The sequence below is a fragment of the Sinohyriopsis cumingii genome, chromosome 2 (assembly GCF_028554795.1).
Source record: "Sinohyriopsis cumingii isolate HCF-2022 chromosome 2, ASM2855479v2, whole genome shotgun sequence".
NCBI lineage: Eukaryota > Metazoa > Mollusca > Bivalvia > Unionida > Unionidae > Sinohyriopsis > Sinohyriopsis cumingii.
In genome coordinates, this window is record NC_142962.1 from 94,614,136 (window position 1) to 94,641,399 (window position 27,264).

The 27,264-nt window shown below is 35.1% G+C and overlaps 1 protein-coding gene and 1 long non-coding RNA gene across 2 annotated transcripts in view; both read right to left on the bottom strand.

The window, feature by feature from the left end:
• Positions 1-7,444: 7,444 nt before the first annotated feature.
• On the bottom strand, positions 7,445-13,022 carry LOC149805408 (uncharacterized). Its single transcript, XR_016414856.1, has 3 exons — positions 12,859-13,022; positions 10,581-10,608; positions 7,445-8,202 (listed from the first exon to the last, which is right to left on the bottom strand). It is a non-coding gene; the product is annotated as an uncharacterized LOC149805408 (long non-coding RNA).
• A 2,453-nt stretch (positions 13,023-15,475) lies between these two features.
• LOC149805409 (protocadherin gamma-B2-like) overlaps positions 15,476-27,264 on the bottom strand; it is a 39,283-nt gene continuing 27,494 nt past the window's right edge. Inside the window, exons 4-8 of the mRNA XM_089934197.1 lie at positions 26,707-26,892; positions 21,401-21,603; positions 18,690-18,924; positions 16,896-17,388; positions 15,476-15,662 (exon numbers count right to left, since the gene is read on the bottom strand). Coding sequence (XP_089790323.1) covers positions 15,476-15,662; positions 16,896-17,388; positions 18,690-18,924; positions 21,401-21,603; positions 26,707-26,892 — 1,304 coding nt within the window. The remainder of the gene's footprint in view (positions 15,663-16,895; positions 17,389-18,689; positions 18,925-21,400; positions 21,604-26,706; positions 26,893-27,264) is intronic.

Here is a 27,264-nt window from a genome sequence, read left to right on the forward strand (position 1 = left end):
CATGAATATCAGCCATACGTTATGTAACGAAACATCGAAAGTAAATAAAAATATAAGTCCAATTTATTAAATTTATAACAATTTAGCATACTAGTAACATGGCCACTTTTACTGACCAGGACAATGATGCTCACAGTCCAGATGACCCAGATCCGTACATAACTTATGTAGGGGCTCAGCATTATAATCTAACCATTAAAGTCTGAATAAGCATCGGGATCTCCATCCATCGAGTTACCACCAATGACAGTGTCAGAACTGGACCCAGCCTCTGAAGATGAGTCTGTGGTATCCCAAGTAGAGCTGCTTATGAAATTAGTTCTGCGGAAAGACTAGTTCCAGCAGTGGATTACTGGAACTGGATGAAGCTCATCCACATCAGCAGAATGTAGCTGAACAGTTACAGCCTTGTGACCTTCATGTGTACAGGTCTTATTAGCAGGTCTGAAAACTCCGTTACTTACCGACATGCTACGAAGACCCGTATTAATGCAGATTCAAAGGTTACGCGAGTTTCGCTGGTCAGTACACTTCTTGGAAAACTGCCATAAAAGTATGTGGTATTGTAAATATCTGTGATAGTTGCTGTCCCGAGTGGCTGGTCTACAAATGCTAGCAAATCCGGCGCGTAGAAAGGTAAGCTGAGCGAGCGTCGCCAGCGACGTTTTACTGTGCAAGTGCATGATATTAAGCACCTTGAAGACCAAGTGACGAGGTCGTTCACTTGCTTACACGATGGTTTTTCTATCATTCAAAATTTATTCCTATTTTTAAGAAAAAAATTATCACTTTAGAGAGTTTAAAAATTTTTAAGATTTAAAAATGTTTCCAATTCAAAAGTTACTACCTACGTTATGCCAGCTCTGTTTATGGTTACGAGGAGACTATTATTTCGAACCACATAAGCCATGATCTCATGTTAGAGTAATGTAAAACGTTTTCCAAAAAATAAAGATCGATTATTCGAAGTAAACTTTGATGACAAAGATTCATGCAGATGCTATCTGTGACGTAATGCATTGTATGCGTTTGATATGCATTGAGATTTGAGTGATTGTGTTGCATCTTGTATGAGGTGAGATGATCATTTAAGAATAGTGTGTACAACTCGACACTTGTTTATTATACTAAAATATTACTTGTGGCTGGTATTAAAGTTTACATTTCTCTCATTTCTCCCACTCACCCGCATCTCTCTCTCTCTCTCTCTCTCTCTCTCTCATAAGGGGGCCACGAGTGGCCGAGTGGTCTAAAGCGCTCACCGTTCCAGATCGCTGCCATCTCACCTCTGTCTGCGTGGGTTCAAGTCGCAGGCTCGGCTAACGTGGGTACGTGAGAAAGATTGCCAGTAGCTTCTCCATGGTTCCCACGCTTTTCTAAAGATAAATTTCCAGGTCATTTCTAGGATGAAATTAATTTTTTCAAGGTTCACATATGACAATTAATGAACGTAATTAAAGAAATGTTTGATTATAAAACATGCATTTTCTAAATCTAAAGATGGTTCTCTTTCAAGACTCTCCAAAACATTCTAAGCCAGAAAAGATGATCATCTACAAAACCACAAAATGTATCAAACGAAACAAGTTTTATTATATTCCTATAAATTGGCATGTAAAGCCATTTCAATGTACAAAATAAAAATTCTAACTTTATTTTGCTGATCTGCATTATGTTGCTAAGTGGGAACAACATAATGAACATAAATTGGTTTTGTTTTGTATATGAATGCATCTTATAGAAAGTAAACATTTCCTATTACCGTATATATAAAAAAAAAACAATAAAAGCAAATAATTAGAATCATGTCTTGTAACGAAGAGAGTTTAACCCTGAATTTATCTGTGTCAATAAAATCCCAAAGAAGATTTTTCAAACAACCTAATAACCTTAAGACGATCTGGTTAAAAATCCATCATTTAAAAAACATTTTCAAAAGGGTTGATTTAAATTTTGACAAAAGACCTTCAAAATTATATACTGTTGTATAAACATGGACTGAATATTCTGTGAAATCAACTTGTCTTCTTGTAAATCATTAAACCAATCCAAAAACCTGTATTGATACAGGGGCTCGAATCGTTTTTTAATATATAATACAAGCGACAACAATATCTCTTTTCAGCTGAGATTTAACAATTAAGACTACAAATTTGGTTTAAAACGAATAGAAGTCCGTTTCCTCCGAATATTCTCACCCCATTTTTCATATTTGGACATTAAGGTTGGGGTCGCTGCAATTGCATATCGAAAATTTGGAATTTGTCGCCACCGTGCCGTAGCGACACATGGTAGTCGTTTATCAGCGGGCCTAGAAAATTTAAACTTATGTTATATTGACTTATACCTGCATGCAATCGATAGGAAAATGGTTTATTTTCTCAGAAATGGCAAGTATTATAATTGTTATGTCTTTAATCCGCTGATAGACTAGACGAAACTACGGCATTGATGCAACCTGGCCCGGTACTTGCCATTTGCATTACTAGTCACTTCACAAATCTCAAACGACATCAAAGTCCGTTAGTCACGTGATATCAACAACAAATTCCATTTTAATGTTGTTGTAGAGAAATTCAATTACATCAAATGAAAGTCAGATAATTTTTGTAAAACCAACAATCTAGCCAATCTGATTTATCAAGCAGAGAGCACATGCAAACATGGTAGTCACGTGTTAGAACACAACTCCAGAAGTTGTTTTCGGAATATACAAATATGGAAAATTTTGTGTTCTTTCGTTTTTGTATTTTGAATGCAACCAGTATACGACTTTCATTTAATATTTTTTTTCTTTCTCTACAACATTTGAAAATGTGGGTTAGATTTGTGTACTCATGCGACTAGCAATGCAAATCGCGAGTACCAGGTCACATTTCATCAACGCCGTAGTTTTATCTTGTCTTTCAGCAGATTAAAGACATAACACTTTTAGGGCTCACAATTTCTGAGAAAATAAGTAAGTTTCATAGCCATTTCATGTATCACTCGATCTACCAACGTTTAAAGTTTGCTAGGCCATCCGATAAGCAGCTACGCTTTGCCACCACGATGTTTGCCTCTTGTGATGCTAGAGTGGTTTTCGTACCTTCCACGTAAGGAAAGATACGGATATCGAGCTGACTTTGAAAATAAAAGTCTTATAAACGAATCTAATCCACTGAGCGTCTGGATTGACTCAGCATATATATTTACTGCAAACACCCAAGTGATCCATACTGCACCCGTCGAATATTCTGGTTAGAACTCGATAAATTTAACTCACAATCAGTTTAGTTACGACTCAATTACGTGATTGTTTCGGGTGTCAATTGGTGGCGGAAAATTCCCGGGATTTTCCCGACTTTCGTCAATATGTGCGAAATTAAAGGACTTTTCACGGTGGGGAAAAAATTATCATTTCTCCCGACTTTTTTCCGATTTCCCGGTAGCGTGGGAACCCTGCTTCTCGTAGGTCGGTGATTCTTCCCGGGTTCTTCCTCCACCAGTTATACTGGCCGCCATGTACAACCCTATCTTGTGCTGATAAATGGCGTTAAACCCTACAACAACAACAACAACAACAATCCCACTGGTATCGAGACCGCGGCAGTTTTGTTGGTAGAGAGTTGGACTCGTAGTCCATGGGTGCGAGTTCAGTGCCTCAGATTCAAAAGGGACATAATTTTGATATCCGCTTGTGTTATTTTCATTTCTTTTGCCTATGTTGCTTTTATCATTATTTCTTTTCTATCCTTTCTTTCTTTATTTTGACAACTTATTAGCAGGATTTTGAATCAGATTCTGTTATAGCTTACTGAATATTTTCGACATCGAAATCATTTGAAAACGATTACTTATTTTTTATACATACATTTTTCATTACATACATACATACATACATACATACATACATACATAGTAGAAAGCCTAATGTAAATACTGTTTGTCATCAAAGGTGCGCGTTCTGTCTGAAATTATCTTCTATCATGTGTCCACTGAAATTATCATTGCTCCTTCTATGATATGTCCGTTGAAATGATCACTTGTCCTTCATTCAATGTCTACTGAAATGATCTTTGGTCCTTGCAACCCCGTATTTGTGACAAAAAGAGACTTTTTCTGCAACACCATCAGAAAATTTCACTTTATTATAATAGTGTGAGCTGCTAACGAGAGTATGTTTGTAATGAAATATAAGTACAAAATTATGACTTAACGAGTTATTTTCCCACCTTTTAGAATGCACAAGTAATTTTAACCCTAATCCATATTAGCGAAATTATTTTAATGCGTTTCCTAATTCAACTTTTCTTCTTTAAGTGCAATAGTTAGGACAATTCTCTTTTTTACTAATAATATCGTTTATGTGAAAATTATTATCTACATCATATATTTGAAATGTCAGAAATTTATTCTTATTATGAAAATATTTTTATACATCGAGTTTAAACTTCAACTTTTTGTAAAAGGTCAAAATGTGAGCTTTTCCCCAGTATTTGGTTCCAAATAAACCCATTATTATTGAATTAGTCATTTCTTGTGTAGTTTATTTATCGATTTCTGTCGGAAATAACAGAAGAGCATAAAATAAATGAACAGTTTTAAATCTTACGGATAAAAAAAACAAACGAAAATTACCATTTGAACATAACATCATACATAAGAAAAGGGCCAAGAAGAGTAGGAAAACTACATATTAACATCACATAATTCATCACTGTCATGATATATTTAAAATACTTAAAACGAATAAAACTATTTTAGCTATTATGAAAAAATAAAGCTACAATATGTCACTTAAAAAAATCTAAGCACTTATTTGGGACATTTTCATATTCAAAAACTAAGACGAATAAGAGTATATTTGTGTTTTGTTTATCATTTGTTTTAGAAACGAGACTGAAATGTCCTTTTGAGCATTAGACTATCACAATCATCATTGTAAAACCTCATACGGAAAAAGGTAAACATCCTTCTTGCTTCTTGATATTGCGATTTTGACAGGCGTTGTTTGTTCGAGGTACTTTCTTTGTCAGAACTATCGATCGCCAATTACTATGTACTAATTTCGCCCATATGAGCGCCATATCTACATTCTGGTCGCCACCACAGGTGCTAATGCTTAGTCAGAAAATCATACTGAAAAGGGGATGGTAATGTGTGTGCATGTGTGTGTGTGCACTCACTTTACCACCATTAAATGTTAGACCAAAACACAAGCACATTAGGTCAAATAATTAAAACGTTTTTTCATATACGTACGGAGCTGAAAGAAAGAGATGTTCCACAAGAGACTTTAACACGCAGGTTCATATAGCAAATACTGTGAAATATTGAAAATATGATGAAACAGATGTTTGAAGTATTCCAATAACTCGACTCCTCGCTTGTTTTAAATAGACCCGGGTCGTCAGATACACAGACTAAAACGTACAAATGAACAAGTTAAAACTTTACGTCTGACAGTGTGCAACATCTGTATGACAGTGACATTGAACTTTCTCCAAGTGTTATTAGTAACTCTACCAATTAACTGTGCTTAAAGTGTTATTAGTAATTGCAATTAAAGGTGGTAAACTCCACTCCCCCCCAAAAAAAAAACAAATAAAAGAAAACAACTTTCCCAGACAATTATTAATTAATTATATGAACTTATGATTTTCTTATTCTAAACGAAGAAGATTCATTAAACACTTTCCTTAAGTTAATTTTTAGGGTATCTTGTCGAGCCCCTGATACGTAACTGTAAACAAATTTTTTTTTTGTTGGGGGGGGGGGTCTTGTCTTTTTTACAAGCAGACAATTTGCAAAGATTATGAAGACTAATTCTGGATTTTCTATTACTGCAGAGGGACACCATGATACGTATAATTTTCAGATATATGCCCGCAACAAAATCAGGAATTTCGGATAAGAATTTCTAGATGTAAGAATTTAACTTGATGTATCTGTGTCTGCTCAACGCTCCGTACAAATTTTAATGTCACATCTAAAACGTGTATAATTAAATTACATTGTAAACAAAAGAAAAATGTTGTGAACATATCCGAATTGTATGTCGAAAGAAAAATGTAAATACTAGATTCTTCTGCTGTTTCGCGCACACTATTCGATAAATCAGCCCCCATCCAAAAATGTGTTGATACTGATGTGCATTTTATGGTTTTGATGTCTCCTGTTCATTAAAATATGCAATTTTGCTGCATACAAATTTGTCCGGAATACCTCCGCATACAGTTTCGACACTTATCAGTATTTAGGAACAGTCATGTTTAGTCACGGAATTCAAAATGGTCACATGACTTAGAGCAGTGTTATTCCACATAGATTGAAAACTCGTTAAACATAAAATTTGATCAGGAAATATTTTGAATATATCGTCAAACGGATCTTCCAATCAGCTGCAGCGCAAGCGATGCGAGAAATACCTGTACGTGTCAGACATATACATCAGTATATTGAAGAGAGATCTGTCTGCAAACGATTTTTCGATTATACGAATTAATGATACCAGAGCCACAAATAATCCATCAGCATCAGCACATGTTTGGAGGGGGCCTAGATTTATTGGACTAAGTGTCACCTTGAAAAAGCACAAGAAAAACAGGACAAAGTCTTTTACTTCTTAATTTCGGACATTGTTAAAAATAAATGCATTACTGACAAGAACAATCTGTTGGGGAATAATCGCATTGTAACCTAAGGCATTTGTGATTGACGATAGTGATTGAAATAAGATCGTACTTGTTCTGAAACATTGTATGCCTGAGTGTACTTTACAATTACAACAGGATTTGATATCTACCTAATTAGAGTGGGAATGGGTTGTATGGATATTTTCAAATACAATGTAAATAAGCTTTAAGAAAAGAAAAAATGTAAATTCAATAATTTTCTTCTTTAATTTGATGCCATTAAATGCTGTAATCTTTAATATTATGCGAGGGACACCCACAATGATTTCTCTATTGTGTAACATTTTATTTAGGCCGATGTTGCATCAGATACATGGGGAATTTCGACTGCGAAAAAGCTTTGTGATCATTTTTGTGTCCTTTTGGTAAGCTTTAATTTGTGATGATTATTGTCATAGAAGCGTGAAAAGATACATTTACAGATTGTTCAGAATGACTTTTGGATTTGCCCTTGCAGGGAATATTCACAAGTTGACTGGTTCACTCACGACAAAAAATGTATTGAAGTACATTAATCCATTCTTGCGATGTTCAGCAGGATTATCTAACTCACATAAATCATGCATGGTACATGCACTTAACCTATGTACCAATTTATCATGTGGACCAGACCCTACAAATTAAACCACAGATCAGCACGTAGATGAATCTGTTTTAATACCACGATGTGCAAAATAGATGTACTTCACAGTACGCAGCAGAAGAGCAAAAGAATCGAGGGAACGTTAAAACACAAACTTACTTAGGAAATGTACATTTCAACCATATTAAGAACTGACGTTTATTCGTTTCTTCAATCTAAAAAGATGGTATCATTTTATTTATCAAAGCAATTTATAAAAAAAGCACATGGCGATTCCGATCAGTAAGCACTAACATTTATCTTCTTTACTGTTACGTATGTGTTTTCTAAATTTAGTGCATTTCTGTGATCTAGTGAATCGCTCAAATATATTCTGCACTTCCTTCTTTTTTTGTCTTGTTCCTGTTTCACTTTTTTTCCTCTGAATGGCGAATATCGTCATGTCCAGATATTGCCCGGTAGCTATGTGGACGTTTTCATGCTTACTGCAGAGACAGTGGCTATTTTGTTCAAAAGGGAGGGAGCCAAATAATAATTCTCTGAATCTGACAATGTATAACGTGAAACATGTGTATCAATACTTGTTTTTCATAATAAACGTGATATTTATACAGCTAAATGACAAAAAGATTACCCCAAAATTAGTCTATTAGATCTCAGAGTAAAAATATCCCCTTACCTAAAAACTATGCCTTATGTGTATCTACCTTTAGGATTTTGTAAAACACAATAAATTTGAGGATATATCTTCTCATTGGAGATGTTTAAAAATGTCCATTAAAAGGGATCATTACTCTATTTCACACATATATACAGTCTATTTTCAATGGCAAAGGTATCGCCCTGTGCAAAAAATGAATTAAAATCTTGTGTCAAACGTGAAGTTGGAAATATTCCGTAAATTCAAAAATTCTTCATCCGAGATTTCACAGATTTCCATTCCTGCAAAAACATACGTCCATTGTGAGAAACACATAATCAGAAAAAAATAATTAGTGAGAGACCAATTATCGAAAAATAGACATTACAGACTCAGTCTTAAATGCATTAGTGACTCAGAACAAAGATGACCTTCTCTGACAAATTCTTCAAAATATTAGTGACTCTCAACAAATCTGACGTCCTCTGACTAAGCCATTAATGCCTTGCTGACTGTCTGAGCCTTTAATGCCTTGCTGACTGTCTACATTTCTGGTCTGATATTAATTATTAATGATTGTTCATAAATAAAACTAAACAGCTTTAAAGCTCAACTTATTGAAGACTTTTAGTAAGTAAGGCTAAATATGATCTGTAATATTGCATTACAAATACAAAGAAACGTTTACCTTGAGTTATTAGAAAATGTATCGCTCTATTTACTTGTAGTATGTGATCTTTTAAATATTAGTCATTCGTTACATTTTTCGACGAGGTATCCCTAATATATCAGGATTATGTTAATATGGCAAATTTATCATACAAGTATGGTATTACATAATAATTTACATCGAATAATGGAGACAACAAACTTGTATTATCCATGTTTGACATGAAGAAATTGAAGTTCACAAGCTAAAAGTAAGCAATATAAAAATTAAACACAATTACAAAAAAGTCGTTACACAAATATTAAACACTTGTCAAATTTGAAACCCGAATGTTACCGGTATTAATTTAACAGCTGTTAGTAGTGAAGTGGGATACTATAGCTTCAAGGGGGCTTTAATGTTAAAATAGGGTATATCGAATATAGCGACAAGGGGAATTTAACATGGGGAAATTTAACAGGGAGTGAATGGGGAATGGAACATAGCGACAAGGGATTGAGCCACTCTAGGGACAAGGGGGATTTACCATTACAAACAGGGTATTTCCACTCTGGGGACAAGGGAATTGAACATGGGGAATTTGAACAGGGATTGGCCTGTAGAGCGACAAGGGGAATTAGCATTACAGAATCCCCATATCGAATATAGCGTCAAGGGAAATTGAACATGGTGGGACTGTCTAGGGACAATGGAAATTGAACAGGGGAAATGGAGAAAACACAGACAAGAGACAAGAGACATTTGTTTTTTTTAAAAATTAGGCATGAAAGTCAATTTCTTGTCGTGACCTGTGAATGACCCTGAAAAGGGCCTTTGGGTTTCTTCTTCTTCTTCTTCTATTTCCTCCACTTCTTCAGCCATCCCCTTATCTTTCCCACTATTCCTTTCTTCTTCTTCTCCTTCTTTTCCGTCTCTGGCATCCAGTCAGGATGGCCCATCGCTCTAAATTTCTCTTGGATCTTGATCCAGTTGTTATTCAATTGGTCAAACTCCAATTTCGTCTTTCTATTCTCTTCTTCCTTTCTTTCTTTTGACCATTTTTCTTTGATCTTCTTTACCTCTACCTCCATCACTTTCCTCATTAATTCCTCTCCTTTCTTCAGTATGTCCAGGCCTCTCTGCACATAAGAATACTCGGGCCCATACAACATATCTTCAGGAAAGCACCTGACTTTGCTTGCGTTCTTATATGAAAAGCACAGACGTGAAGGAAAACATCCCCTACTTTTCTCTTCTCATATTATATACTATTGCATTACAAAGAGGAATTAATGAGAAAAGTGATGGAGGTAGAGGTAAAGAAGATCAAAGAAAAATGGTCAAAAGAAAGAAAGGAAGAAGAGAATAAAAAGACGAAATTGGAACTGGATCAAGATCCAAGAGAAATTTAGAGCGATGGACCATCCTGACTGGATGCCAGAGACGGAAAAGAAGGAGAAGAAGAAGAAAGGAATAGTGGGAAAGATAAGGGGATGGCTGAAGAAGTGGAGGAAATAGAAGAAGAAGAAGAAACCCGAAGGCCCTTTTCAGGGCCATTCATAGGTCACGAATAGAAATTGACTTTCATGCCTAATTTAAAAAAAAACAATAAATGTCTCTTGTCTCTTGTCTGTGTTCTCTCCATTTCCCCTGTTCAATTTCCATTGTCCCTAGACAGTCCCACCATGTTCAATTTCCCTTGACGCTATATTCGATATGGGGATTCTGTAATGCTAATTCCCCTTGTCGCTCTTCAGGCCAATCCCTGTTCAAATTCCCCATGTTCAATTCCCTTGTCCCCAGAGTGGAAATACCCTGTTTGTAATGGTAAATCCCCCTTGTCCCTAGAGTGGCCCAATCCCTTGTCGCTATGTTCCATTCCCCATTCACTCCCTGTTAAATTTCCCCATGTTAAATTCCCCTTGTCGCTATATTCGATATACCCTATTTTAACATTAAAGCCCCCTTGAAGCTATAGTATCCCACTTCACTACTGCTGTTTTTACTGTCTGAAATACTGAATTTACTTACCACGACTCTTTCCAAAAATCGTATACATCTGAAAGTAAATATACAAAATTACCATGGCGGTATATTTTTAAATAATAAGTAGACTTTTCAAACGCTCTTATAATTATAGAAGCCAGGTGAACTCAAAGTAACGTAGTACAACAATAGATCACAAACTGTCCTAACTTTTAAGGTCACTTTTAAAGGACTGAATAATGTTAAATTTGAAATATGGAAAACAATACATTATTAAGGAATAACCTTTTGTTCAAAGGTGTGCGTCATGCTAAAGTGATAAATAAAGTTGTTGGAAAAATTCTGATAGAAATAACTTCCTAATGTCTGTGAATAGTTATTTTTCTATTTCTTCATTGTTTTCATCTTTCACTTCTTCTCCTGCATTTTCTTCTTCTTCTACCATCTTGACCGAAAGGATATTAGATTATTGCATTTTTATCACGTTGTTATTCATAATTATTCAATACTGATTTTAATATCTGTATCATTATTATATGCTCATTTTTTCTCCGTTAACTTTACATTGTCAGAATCGTTCAGTATTTTACGATATTGCACACCTTCATATTGTATTCACGTGCATAAAGAAACCACTTTCTATTGTAAACAAACAATGGACGCAGACGCCAGCACTTTTGATTTGTAAACAAATCATGTACACTCGAGTAGTAGGCGCTTTACGTTTTGGTTGATGAAATTTGTTTGTGAATGAACTAAAGCAGATGTTTCGTGGACTGCCACATACCAGCTGCTTTGGCACATTCCGCGTTAACCTTTCTGATACAATTTTTCGGATTTAGGCTAGCTATACAGTAGACACCAGACAGTGACAAGGCATAAACTTGTCTTCTTTAGCTGGTAATAAGAATGGCAAAAAATATACTTACATTTTTACATCCTGAATTTCTTCAAAATGTACTTTCTTAGTTCTACAAATCCAAATTATATGAGCCATGTCATAGGTTCTCAATCTTGATTACACATTACGAAATTGTACTAAAATTTCGAATATATTCCAAGTCCAATTACATATTCCTTACTTCACTAAAAATGAAATAAGCATTAAATTCCATAGTGTCTTTTTGATAATTGCAATTGAAAGACTTCATATATTTACCACATTATGATTTCAAACATTCAATGACAGAAACAGAAATACATTTGCAGATGTCAACACGCTTCTCCCTCGCTTCTTCAATCCTATGTATTTCATGTGGAATTGTCGTATATAAATCCAGTCCGTAATCACAAAGTTTCGTAGAATCGATTTTTTTTTTACCAAACTCTATTCATTCCAGATCAAATGGAAAAGTTGTTGCAATGCGCATTCATTCAAAATATGACTCCAAATTTAAATTTTAACTAGACACGCCATTTTCTTTCGAAAGTTATGTCGAGCGCGCGACTAAGTTCAAATTTATCTGGGCGGAGTTATGTGCGCATTAATAATGTTGTTGTGTAATGATGATTCTGCGGTTGTGTATTTTTTTAAATACGGCATACATTCGTTACATTTTTTCTTGTAGTGTATTTCTGTTTATATAATTAAGCCTTATGTAGAATAAGAATATGAGCATATAATAAAAAGGTTACTGCATTTGTATGGGAAAATATGAACTCGTTTTGTCGGATGGATATAATGCACTCCCAAGGTCGTGAAGTATTTCCATCCGAAAAACTCGTTCATATTTTCCTACAAATGCAGTAACCTATAAGTACTAAACTCGATTCATCCTAATCAAAATGGAATATAAATGTTGGATATTTAAAAAAAAGGTTTCCCATTTATTGCAAAAGCCAACGGAGTTTGAAATGTGTCGAGAACATCTACATTTTTAAAACATCCACCGGGATAAGATCCTCATTTTAATAGCATCCACCGGGATAATATTTTAAAACAGTCACATCGTCTTTACCGATTCGTCACAAATACAAGTTCATTTTGAATATATATACTTTAATTATATTATCAATAGAGATAGGAGCCATAGCAAATATCCACACTTTTCATCACTGGATCTGAATCCAGTTTAACCGGTGCAGAAAGAGAGTTCAGTTAAACCCGATTCTATCCCCATTTCATCAATACCCATGCGATGATGCATACAGGATCAGAAACTCCTGTTTGAAGCAACTCATATTTGTGAAGCAACTTATCAAATATGCCCCCCCTCCCCCGTCCCCTCTAGAAACGGTTCAGGATACAAAGAAAACCAACTGATGGATACAAGCATTCCTCACTACAATGCATCCACTAACGGGGATTTAAAAAATGATTTACCTGCTGAGGCTTGAGGTTTCTCCGCTGCAAAGAAGAAGAGACTGTTCATGTAAGAAAAGAAAAAAATTGACACATTTCACACAAACATTTCTCTTTTCGGCCACTTATAGCAGAAGCTGCAGATGCGCAAAAGAACAAGACTGAATTCTCTCGCTGGTTAAATATACATGGCACACTGTGTTCCCAAAGCCCTGATAAATAAGGCTGGAGAATTACAGACTGGTTCCAAATATCACTATTAATACATGCAAAGTTATTGCTCTTTCGTAACTGAAATGAAGCAACAAAACAAGTCAAAGTGAGCACTCTTCTTCAATTTGTGATTCTATCGTTTCTACTTGTCACTTTGATACCCTCTCTCACTTAATCCACCCAGCCACTACAATATCTGAAAAAAGTAACTCCCCCTGTGACAGTAATATTTCTTTTATCTATAAATACGGTTTTGAACAGTATTTTATTCGGTATGTATGTGTGTATACTACACAGCGTAACGGAATTAAATGAAAACGGAAATAAGGAAATGACACTACGTTGCGGGAGATATATTCTTCGAACAAATATAACGTTTTGTAAGTTGAAAATAATCATTTATTTATTCATTGGCTTCCACAGGGTCACATTGGGTATGTACTAAATATTGTCTGGTTGGAGAGTTAAGGTTACTTTTTTCAAACAATTTCACTTCCTTACACTGATATCGTCTGCATGATGTTCGATCTTTGCGGTAAAAATTGCTAAGGAATTATACGTTTTTCATGTTTTACGATCCAAAATAAAATTCTGTATATGCCGGATGGTGTTGTTAAGTCAGAATGTTTCCTTACCCTTTTAAATCCAGCTTCTTAACTAGCCAAAACTCTTCAAAATAGCCATGTTCCTGTCCGGATAAACGAAGTTTCTTACAATAACAATCATATGGAGATTTATGTACCTCAAAATTGTCCTTATGAAGAAAATCTGACGGCCCATAGTTTTTGAATTTGCCTTTTGAAACTACGCATTTATCTGAGCACAGGCTTGCGTTAGAAATATGCGGTAATCACACTAAAATGGATAACGCAGCATCTAGTACATATTAAATGCCCAAACATAATTGAATCCATCCAAAAATAATAATTCCTGGATTCTGCTTTAAATAACACACTTGATCATATTCTTCAAATATAGAGATTAAAATATTTCATTTGCAATTTCACCAATGTGCATAAACACGAAACTGTTGAGTAGAATCAAAGATCGGAACCAGTCTAATTCATTTGTGCGATGTATTTCGCTTTGTTTTGGACAGTCCAACTCTGTTCCAATCTCAGTATCTAACAAATTTTCGGCTGACACAAATGTTCCAAAGTATGCACTGTGTAAAATCTTGACATTGCCAGCCTCATCTTTCAATACTTATGTTTTTTCCCCTCTGTTTGCTTCAATGATTTAAATAAAAATATGGTCAGTGAATAATTTCACCAAAGTTCAAAAGAACTTGGTAATTATATGTTGTAATGGCGTCATAGAAGTCGAGAAAATTGGAATGACACATAAAATCTTCGAAATATTGTGTTTTATGTTTGATTACCAATCTATTATTTAATCAGTGAAACACACACACACACACACACACACACACACACACACACACATTTATATCCTTTATTTTACTTCTGGCTGATGACTGTAGATTGCATATGATCTGTAAATAGGTGTTGACAAATTGTAACATCAATCGTAATAATGAGTCCGTTTACAAGTTTGGGGTGAGTTCCCATTGGATGGATCAGTCAGGTGAGTTCTTTTGCTACGTCGGCTATTGAGACATAAGTCACATAGGAAGTATTGCGATATGTAGCAGGAAAATACAGCAATGTGGACCTGTAAGGGTGTATATGAGACGAGAGTTGGTCATTTAATTCACTCTTATTCTCCATGTTCTTCCTGAAATATCACTCTGCACAATGTCTTTCACGTTGTGTATGTTTTGAGAGGAAACATTTCTTTGTATTATTCATTCTAATGACAGAGTACTTCTTGACTCTGGCCGAAAATAGTATTCTGGGATCATTGTGGATTTATTCAAATGACTTCTGGACAATGCCATTGTGATACACGAAGACTGTTGGCACATTAGCACATTCGAGGACCTGGAATTTATTCTGGGCATTATATTCTTTTGAACTTGCAATATAACATTTTTCGGATTATTTTGGATTTATTTCGTAACACTTTAAGTCCCTCTTAAATTTTCATTTTATTGCTTAGGCTATTAAATTATCTGTCAGATAAACAAACACTGCATGTTGTCTGATTATATAACTCGTAACTCGGGGAGGAAAATTCACAATATCATTTTGAAATTGCCTGAAAACTAGTTTATTATCAGCTGTTTCAAGTGAATGCATTATTTGTCTATCTGATAACCGTTTTAGAGACCATGTGATTAAAGAAGACTATGGGATTTATTCTCCCATTAAAACTATTGCAATCCTATTGAATGTATGTTTTCATTTTCTTGTTTAATTACACTAATCGTAGGCGTAATGGATATTCAAAGAAATCATGTAGACAGACTTTGGAGAAAGTTTTGGTCCCATCAGAGTACCATATTTGTCACTGAAATGCACTGCTATGAATGACACTGATGGTAATAACGTATCTCATGCTTACATGGAGTCACGAGTCGAGGTAGAGGAGTCGGGGGCGGAAGTGAGGGTTCCCTTCGAGGTGGTGGTGGTTTCGGCTTTTTAGGCTGAAATCGTGGCCTTGGTTTGGACTTCAAACAATCTGGTTTCGTGCATTCGAATCCTTTTGTGCTAAAACGGAATGGAATTCTCTTTGTTACACGTGGATATATATATATATATATATATATATATATATATAGTTTGTTTCTCAACAAAGACATGTAATAAGACGGATAAGACTGGAAAAATATCAAAACATTTGATGAATGGTCATGTCATGCTGGTCTCCTTTATCAACTGTAATTGTATAAGGGTCAAATTAAGTTCACGTTTTGCATCTATTACTAATATTGCTGTTGAAATATCATTTGCCTGTTTACCTTTAACGATCATATACTTTTCGTACAAGGTCTCATAAGTTTATGCATAAAAAAATGTAAGCCTTATATTCAACCTTCACTTTCCATGATCTGATCGCATATACGAAATGATTCAGATAGTTACCTCGAAACGAAATAACTCTTAGTTTTTACTGATAATTTCCTCACTATGTCTTACGTATCTAATATTAATACAATACCTTGCAATGACTGTGCAATGTAATACGCTACAGTAGTGCAAACGAAGCCCCAAGAGACAAAATTTTCGTAAAAAGTAAGTGTAGCCTTTTACAAATTTCACGGTGATGCCTTAATACAGTCTCAAACTTCAACTGACTTATGGTACTTCCAACAAAAATCGTATAGACTCTCCAGGAAAGACTAAATCTAACTGTTTAGCAAGAAAATAGACTGGAATATAAAATGTTCCGAACGCATAACTCACTTTATAATAATTTATTTTGCATCGAATGCAGTCTTTTACGGTGATGTCTTCTTTTTTCAAAGTCAAACCAATGATATTTCCGCTACATTTTCCCTGCATTAACTCTTAGAGCTAGAAGTAGGGTAAGGCTTAAGCTCAAAACACACCTTAATGCAGGGGTGGGCAAACTACGGTCCGCAGGCCGCATGCGGCCCGCCAAGGGTTTTCATGCGGCCTAGGAACAAGTCATCATTCGCACTGACTCTGTTTATGTTACTCTGTTTATCAAATAAATGTGCTTCTTTCGAAGTTTAAGTTTAAGTTTTCAAATATTAACAGCATATTAACAACTGAAAATTAATTTGATGTTATTTAGAAAAACCTTTTGGTTTTGCTATTTCAAATATTAATTATTTTACTTGAACTATGCGGCCCGCGACAAGGTGTAAATTTGTGTATGCGGCACTTGCACTGGAAAGTCTGCCCACCTCTGCCTTAATGGTTCTCAAACAGATTATATAGTCAGTCTAGAAAATGTACACATGACAGTGAAATTACCATTCTTTGAAGGGATCGAATCCGATTGGCCAATAGCGTAGATGGTTCAGGCACACATATAGAGTAACAGCAAGAACGATAAGAGCTAGAACACAGAGCATCGTAAACCAAACAATATTTCTCTTATCATCGAACATATTCTTGTATCCAATGGTGGTAGTTGCAGCCGTTGTCGTTGTTGGCTCAAGTACCGTAACTCTGACCGACACAAAGCCTTCAAGTCCACCAGTATCGATTGCTTTTGCCGTGAAATCAAGATCAGCTACTACTCCCGAAAGAGAATTTTTTAGGGTAATCAAACCTGTTTGTGATATTTGAAAATAGTTAGTTGCCAGGGTTGTCTGATCCAATGAATATGTAAACTGTCCATTAGTACCAATGTCTCCATCAACTGCGGATACATTACCGATTGACGTTCCGACCACAATATTGTTGTAAACAGTAAATGTATAGGACGATGAGACGAATGTTGGAGTGTTGTCATTAATTTCAGCTGAAAAAGATTAACGAGATGTTACTTTCAAACTTCTGGATCTCTATGATGTAATATTCCATTCAATATGTTATTCGTCTTATATACACAAATTGCAAAGAAAACAAATTACAACAGAAGAAATTTTATCGGAGAATGTGAGAAGAATTTCGTTAAGATCGTTATCTTAGTTTAGTAAAGATAAAAACGTCGATCAGTTCGAAGCAAGTTTCTGGTGTAGCATCTTCAATTAAAACTCCGCTAAAAATCTGACTATTCCAGTTACAGCTTGTGATTATCTGCGGAGTAGTTCTTTACCGCAGAACAGTTTGTTTCCCTGCGTCGTAATTCTTTGAACACGAATGTTCATTTTTTTAAAGAATAGGAAAATAAAATCTCAGTCAAGAAGACTAATTCTTCAAACGCTAAATTTTATGCTTACACATTCAATAGTAATTGAGAATATGATGAAATATTAAGCATAATACGAGGAACGGTTCCACATTGGTTCACATCTAACGTAGTTACATACTTTTGAAGAAAGGATAGGTATAAGGTGAAGTTGTTTGCATTTGCAACATGGAGATGAAGGTGGCATACCAATGTGTTCTTTCATCTACTGTGACTGGAATTTTGTTACATATGGTAATTATGACAATCATGCACTATGTACAGCGGACGGCTGATCAAATATATTCGAAAAATGATCATGAACTAGTCTAAAGTACACTAACTCAGCTGTATTATTATAGCACAAATTACTTGTGCCGGTGCAGAAGATACTAGCTTCTAAAAATGCAATAAATGAATTAAAAAAGGCATAAAAAGCAAAATGTATTTGGTTCCTTGTTTAATTTCTTTTTACAATATATCTTTGAAGTCCAGGAAGTGAAAATGACCCAGCGGAGCTAGAGGCTTTTGATAGATGCACATCTGAAGAAAGGCCAAGCCGTATGCTCTTCAACCCAAAGTACACATATTTTTTTAAATAACCAGCATTACCAATGAAGAAAAGATAGAACATTATCATTAAATATTAAACCGTATGCAAATTACGAAAATGTGGAGCGGAAAATATGCAATCCCAACATATCGTTTTGACGCAGTATATGTCTTGACATCGTGTGCCACGTCATAAAGTGTCGGTCAAAGTACACTGAGGGGAAGATATGTCCGATTCCTATGTTCTAACTATATCGTATTATTCAATGTCAAAATCTTAACAGTAACTCGTGATTCGTATTTTTAAAAATGTATTTTATGATTTGTGGAGTCAAATTAATGCCGAATTGTTACATTTGTTTCGTTGATCTTCTACATACCTATAGATACTGACAATGTTGCTGTAGCTGTTAGTCCTCCGCTGTCTCGTGCCGTAACAAGGCATGTGATTGCCGTAGGAAAACCAGGTTTATCTAGGTCATAATTAATCGCATAGGTCAGCAGTCCCGAGCTCGAAGCCATAGTCATATATCCCGAATTCGACCCACAGTTCATAGAATACGAGACACTGTCACCTACATCGGTATCTCTCACTGACAACCCCGGATTCGTTTGCTACAAGATGAAATAATATGAGTGAAATTTCCTTTATCTGTACACACACACACACACACACACACACACACACACACACACCAACACACACACACACACACGCACACACGCACACACACATCCTCGCTATATGCAATTGAAATAATTGAGATACTTATTGCTTTGCGGTCTTTGCTACAACATGCGGCTGCATATTTAGCAAATCATTGATTCTTGAGAATTTTATGTAGAAAGAATGCTGAATGTATCAGATTTGCGCCAATTGCACAGGTGGCTAAATACATTATTGGCATTTTTTTATTGTCCATTAGTACAACTAGACTAAATTTGACTAAGTACGGGCTGATGTTCTTGGGAGTGCACGACATCCATGGCTGGCTTGCAGAGTTCCTTGCCCTCTTGCCTCTCTCGGACATCGTATAAATGCGGAGATGTGGAACGACTTCCACCCGCCTAAAGCTAGGTGTCCTGATGTGACGTCATCGTTGCGACCAATCGCAACGGGCGTTACATACTGCTTGGGTCGACACACAGTACAGAAAATACGGACTGAAATCAACTCATTGTTAACATGAGTGTGTGTTGGGCCTATTCCCACTCATGAAAGCCCTTCATTCGGGTCGTTAGAGACATATAGTCCTACTACCTGACGGCTAAATTAGCAGTGCTCCTTGAGCACATAAACGCCTGGGGGATGTATCACTAATTCCTTCCCCCAGGAACATTTAGCATCCCGCCGTGCGGGAATAAACCCGTCGCACGTGCCCTTCTGGGCGCACGCGACGTAAATCCAATCAATCAATTAATCAATCAGAACTGTGAAATCTTCAATGCCGTTGAAATATTATGATGACATCAAACGCTAAAATTACTTTCCTATATCACAAAATCATTTATACTGCCTAGTAATTCGTACGGATCCAAAATTGATCATTTTTGCAAACAACCATTAAAAAATGTAAGAACTCATGTTCAACTGCAACAAAATCAAATCGTATAAAGTCAAACGAAACAAATAAAACAATAAAAATAAACTAGAAAAATGATAATATGCACAGGGAAAAATATGCCAGAAGGCAGAAGGTGGGTATACGGAAATTAGAAGGAACAAACTAATTTCTCAAAGATTAACGAAAGAGTCAGAAATAATTTGGATTGTTTTGTGGAACCTGTCTTAGAGGAAGCTCGACTTGAGATCACTTTGCCTATAAATTTAATTTAAAATAAATTTTATCGGTTAGGTTAACCCCAACATTCAATGCCGAGGTCTCTTTGCTTCATAAATAAAAGTCATGATATTTCATAATTATCAATAAACAATTACATATTGTTGTGAAAATATTTTACAGTTGCTAGTTATGTCGCGAAGATAAGTCTTCTTGGATATTTTTTTATACAAATATTGCACACACGTATGTGATTGCCTACATGTAGCACAAGGATGTGATGCAAAAAGCACGACTCCACGTTTTCTTCAGGCATTGAAAAAACAGGAAATCCATTTTTATTTTTATGAGTTCACTGTTCCATTTAAAATTTGGAAATGATCATAACATATCACGCATTTGAAAATATTTAGGTCTTCATACGTCACTTTCTGATCTTAAATAATATTATGCCACATGTGTACGGTAATTAATTTGAAACCAATGAATCAAGTGAGATAACTCTTACATTTATATCTTCCAAACGCATATTGTTTATCCGATCGCGATGAAAAGCAACACCACCGTCTTCTTAGGCTGTCTGACCGATGAGTCAGACCTACTTTCTGATATCACCGGTGTCTTTTCTTTTCTTTGATGACAGATTTGGAACCATCAACAACAGCAAGAAATAGAGCAAAATTTCTGTATTATTTTATGCTTTTTATTCTAGAAAATCGTAAGAAGAACAGTTTCAAGAAGAAGGCCTATTTTCAGCAAGATACGCGTATTAATGAGAATGTGTAGGCATTATCGCTGTGATAATAAATGAGAACAAAAACTGAGGTATGGCATGGGACTAACATTATGTTTAACTAACAATCTCAATCGGGTTGATGAGAACAATTAAACTTATGAGTCGATTTGCATCCGTTACATGACCCTGTAGGTACCTTTCTCTTTTTACCAAATTGGTTTTAAATCTATATTTCTCTTGTTTTACCTTACACTATTAGCTGTTTCAGAATTGTCTCTCGTTCCCGGGACTGGACACGCACCGATATTTGCCTATCCTGGAGTAGTATATCATACCCAACAGGTAGAATATTTGGTAATTTAAACAGTTTGATGCTGGAAGAGGAGAGTGATTAAAACCAACTCAATATTCACTGTAAACAAAATGCAAGAAATAACACTCAAAATTCTGTCAGTAATAGAAGAGGATGAATCCATAATTTTATAATCGATGTGATTAACAGTTAGAAACTGTTATTCGATGATTTCAAAGAAAGTAAAGAAAAATGCTCTATCGTGTGTTGGGTTTTGCTTACCTGTCCAGCATTTCCCTCATTAGCGTAAACCCTGTACACTGGCTGTGAGAAAAACAAGTCCTCGTTTTGATTGGTCACCTTTACAAGAAGAGTTTGGTCAGTAGTCAAGGTCCCGTCGGATACATGAACATAGAGTGTAAAAGATGTGGCCAGTATGGTCTCATAATTAATTGCATTTGTCGTTGATGTCGTAATTAGTCCAGCTGCAAGAAATATAAACACGAGGATCATTAATTTTAATAGAACGCAAACGAATATATAACCGTACCTTTAACTGAATACATCCCACTTTACATGTTAACAGCCGTACGTGAAACATTATTGGAATACTGTTTTCTGTCGTTATTAGTTTTGCAATACTGTTCTCCATCGTTATTACTTTTGTTGCATTTCGACAGAGCACGTGTAAGCTTGAGTACGTTAGGATTTCGTGTTTAGTTTTTGGTTGTATCTCGCCCTCGAAACTATAAACATCCTGAAATTTCCCCTGACCCGGAGATTAATCTATCTTAGATAACATGTAGATGTGATAGATTACATCAGGTAGTACCTGACGTAGTAATTAATTACTCTGTTCTCCTCGCACGGTTACCTCGTTTCTCCGGACGTGTCTATAGGGTATATATTTAGCTGTGTAACTCAGTTCTTCTCCTGATGAAAACCTATTTACTGAGTTTTGAAAGGCAGCCACCTCGGAAAAACAATAAAGGACAGATGATATACGAAATCTCTTAATGATTGCTTTAAAAGCTGAAAGTAATCCGAAATATAGTCTTTCTAGAAACATCCCAGGTTACCAAGTAGACATCTGACGAGTTTCTATACATTATTCATATCTGCTGTTAGTTATTCATTATTGGAAATACATGAAAACTATTGCGATATACTTAATTGCAACAGATACTGTTATGACTTGTGTTTAAATAGATGCAAATTATTATATGTCCATTTGTTTTCTCTGTTAACTTTACATTATCAGAATCGTTCAGTATTACCCGATAATGAACTCGCGCGCCAATACACATATAGCATTCACGTGCATAAAGGAACTACTTACTTTCTATTGTAAACAAACAATGGACGCAGACACCAGCACTTTTGATTTGCAAACAAATCATGTACACTCGCGTAAGAGGCGCTTTACGTTGTGCTTGTTTAAATATGTTTCTGAATGAACTAAAACGGATGTTTCGTGGACTGCCACATACCAGCTGCTTTGGCACATTCCGCGTTAAATTTGTTGATACAATGTTTCGAATTTAGGCTAGCTATACAACAGAGGCAAGAATGGGTCCTCACAAATAACATACCAGTGACAAGGCATATACTGTCTTCTTTAGCTGGTGATAAGAATGGCAAAAAAATATACTTACAGTTTTAAATCCTGAATTTCCTCAAAATGTACTTTCTTAGTTCTGCAAAGAGCCATGTCATAGGTTCTCAATCTTGATTACACATTTCGAAATTGTACTGTAATTTCGATGATAAGTGCAATTACATACTCCTTACTGCACTCAAAATGAAATAAGCATTAAATTCCATAGCGTCTATTTTATAATTGCAATTGAAAGACTTCATATTTTCCCACATTATGATTTCAAACATTCAGTGACAGAAACAGAAACACATTTGTAGATGTCAACATGCTTCTCCCTCTCTTCTTCAATCCCATGTATTTCATGTGGAATTGTCCCATATAAATCCGGTCCATAATCACGAAATTTCGTAGAATCGAAAAAAATACCAAAATCTATTGATTCCACATCAAATGGAAAAGTTGTTACAATGCGCATTCGTTCACAATATGACTCCGAATTTCATTTTTAACTAGACACGTCATTTTCTTTCGAAAGTTATGTCGGGCGCGCGACTAAGTTCAAATTTATCTGGGCGGAGTTATGTGCGCAGTAATAATGTTGTTGTCGTGTAATGATGAATATGCGCTTGTGTATTTAGTTTGGAATGCGGCATACATCCAGTTACTTAGTTTCGTGTAGTGTATTTTGTTAATATAATTAAGCATTAGGTAGAGTAATTTTTTTGTGCATATAATAAAAAGGTTACTGCATTTGTATGGGAAAATACGAACTTGTTTTGTCGGATGGATATACTGCACTCCCAAGATCATGCAATATTCCATCCGAAAAACTCGTTCATATTTTCCGTTACAAATGCAGTAACCTATAAATCTTGTTTAAGTTTATCTAGAAATAGCAGGTCCCAGTCATTTAATGCGGTTGAATATAAACGTTTTGCTTACATATTACAGAACAGAAAATAAATTGTTACCCAATATATTAAATACAGAAAGAAAACTGTGCGATGCTTGGTTTTTGCAGTATAGGCTCCGAACGTACTGTTCGAATGATTTGCGTTGATATTGTGGCTCTCCATTAGTCCCTCTAAAAGTTAGCTTTCTAATAGCTTGTTCCATTTCCATCATGTATCCAATCTAGTTTCTTTTATAGAAATGAATTTGATTACCTGATCCATTCAGGTCAACAAGGCTGTCCATGTCTGTTAGTCGGCTTAAATAAGATGATAAATGCACATCCAGTTTCCTCCTATGTTTATTATCTATATGTTTAATTCCTTTTGATCCATTTAATTTTACTCTTTGAAAATATTTCATTGTTGGAATAGACTTACTTTTGATCAACTTGCATATACAATAGTCTGGGTATGCAATGCGGAAATTACCGGCATGGTATTTCCATATGTAATAACATAGTGTTTATTAATTTTATTGTTCATCCTGAAGAATATTATATCATAGTGAATATATATATATATATATATATATATATATATATATATATATATATATATATATATATATATATATATATATATATATATATATATATATATATATATATATATATATATATATATTCAAACGAGTTGCTCGATCGCCTTCTTTCAAATATAGAATAAGACCTACAAATTAATAGTGCTCTAATATATTATGATACGGATGAACGAAAGACCATTATTATACACTCATTTTATTTTCTCCATTAACTTTACATTGTCAGAACAATGCAGTGCATAACAGTGCAGCGCATTGTCAGAACAAGCAGTATTTTTCCATGTTGTACTGTTTCATACCGCACAACACGCATGTTTAAAAATACTATAGTGTGTTAGTATCTACTTTTATTGAAAACAATCAATGCGCACTTATGTAGCATTTAATCACTTCTTTAACAGAAATGTTCATGACGATTTGCAAATCAAATGGTTCAGACTCTGCGCCGTGCTGTCTAGGGTCTGTAAAATACAGCACTGAAAAACATATTAAAACCAATCTCTCATCTCTATCAAAGAGGGTCCCAAGTCAGTCCAAGCACTAAATTCGAAAAAAAAATGCAACTGAAAAGTCGGCTTTGTTAAAGAGAAAAAGAACAACAGGAGCATCAGAGCCAATAAACATAGGTGACAAAGATACTTTATTTTCCGTTGTCGATTTAGGCTCTCACACCACAGCTGCTTTGCAGTTTTCCTTGTTTAACCTTTTTGACAAAATGTTTGGATTTATGATATAAGTCACACACGTCATGTAGCTGGGGTCCATACAAGAAACAGCATGCAGTGACAAGGAATATAAATATGTCATCTATAGGTGGTAAAATCAATAGGAATAATTATACTTATCTTTATCCATTGTTTTAAATGTACTTTGTTATTTCTGCTAATCAGAATTACGGGGATTCCTAAACTTGATACATACAGCGAAATTGTACTGCAATCTAGATTACATTTCCAGAAGAGACTGCATTCCAAGGAAGATTTTACTGCACTCAAAAACTAAATAAATTTGATATTCTTCGACAGACAATATTTAATCCTTCGTCTTCTTGTCAATTTCAATTAAAAGCATTTCATATTGTTTCGACCTTTTGATTACAGGATATCAATTACAATACAGAAATAAACGTGCAGCATTCTTTAAGGTCAGTCCCTCAAGCCATATGTACACCGAATTGAATCGACAAGTAGTAATTCCAGTCCATCAAAAGTAGATCATCAGAATTTAGTTGGATCGACGGGAAAACAATATCCCTCCATTCCTGACCAAATTGCTCAATCGCATTATGGTTCTGAATTTCAATTCTAAGTAGACGAAACTTGTATTTATTTTTTAAACGAATGACTGAGCGCGCCGTATTTTACTAAGTTCTGTACTTCCAGATGTCCTGTAGACAGAACATCTAACAAACATAAAATCTATTGATAAGAAATAAATCAAAATAGATTTTTGATGTTCTCGTGCTTTGTACAGAATTTTGCACTAAAATTACTCATTTTTCTTCCCAGTTTCTGTCGCCATTTTCTTGCAAATTTAGATGAAAATTGTAATTAATGCTTAATTTGCTTATTTTATTCAGAAATTCCTTTTTCAATTCATCATATGCTGCTTTTATTATTTTCTGATAAATTCACAGTCTATATGAGTACTACGCTATAATCTTCAGTTTTGGATATAAAAACACTGGTTTCAAAATCTCTCACTATGTGTGTGCGCTTGGTCCTTCTAGACACGTAGTCTGACCGATATCATTATATATCATGTTTTTATGTTAACACACAGATCCTAGCTTTTCAAGTCCGTTATACGTACACTCAGAAATTTATGAATTGTGTTTGGCAACTCAAACATTAGACATAACGACTAAAATTCTTAAAGTATATGGGAGTGATTTCATCGAAATTACGCCATCGCAAAACTGCATCTGACATTCACTGTAATCAAGACTTTGCGAGTTTTTGGTGTTTTCTAATGTGGCTAGTGTATACGCACTTTTCTTTTCTAAAAGTACAGCACATAGATTACGCCATACTATTCTCACATAAATTGAGCGGAACGAGTAAAAATTTGACAATTGCATTCGGATTCAACAAAATATATTTCGCCATTTTTGTTTTCCGAATACAGCTGGTGACTTATGCTACGCGCCCTTAGTAGGTGATAAAGATATTCATTTCATATTATATGGAAATAATTTCTTGAAAGCTACGTACCATTAATAGCTATAATATAAGCATTCACTTTACTGGTTTTCCCAGATATGTTGGGAATATTATGTCGATCTCTCCACCCACTTCTGCCACAATGACGTTCATTAGAATATCGTCGTTATCGTTAGTGCAATCGTCGTAGTAGTCGTCATAATAGCTGTAGCATAGTAGCAATAAGATGAGAAGGGAGAGAAGGGAATGGGCGAGAAAGAAAAGAAAAATAGCAACAAGAGACGAATTTTTAAAAACTAATATTATTACTAGGATTGGCTTTATTTACATACTTGCACTGTTTATCTGGAAATAGTCCATACCGGAACCGGGTACAGATGTCAGAGAGTAGTACAAAGTGTCCCTATCATTGTCTATGGCCGTTACCTGGTACACGGAAGTACCCAGATTCGTGTTCTCCTGGATGCTTAGTGAGGACACGATTGGAAGGTTAGTAATCACTGGCGCCGTGTTTAAACCTAGACAGAGGTAGCTTTGAGGTATAAGATCGAGAAAATTGGAGAAACTATAATAATAATAATAAGAAGAAGAAGAAAAAGAAGAAGAAGAAGAAGCATTGGAAAAGTAAAAAAGTCAAGAAAACCAACTATATGACATAAATACTGAGGCTTTCAAAATATATAAGCCTTTCCAGATGCTGTTGTTATAATCATATATTGCAATCCAATGCATGTAACGTTAGTCCTCACAATGGGATATAACATGTACCTCCTTCCACAGATCATGAACATTCAGAATCTAACATTTTCCTAAAGTTCGACCCTATACGAATCAATTGTCATCAGTGCTTTCCCAAGAGAACTATACAGATATCAAATATATACTTTAGT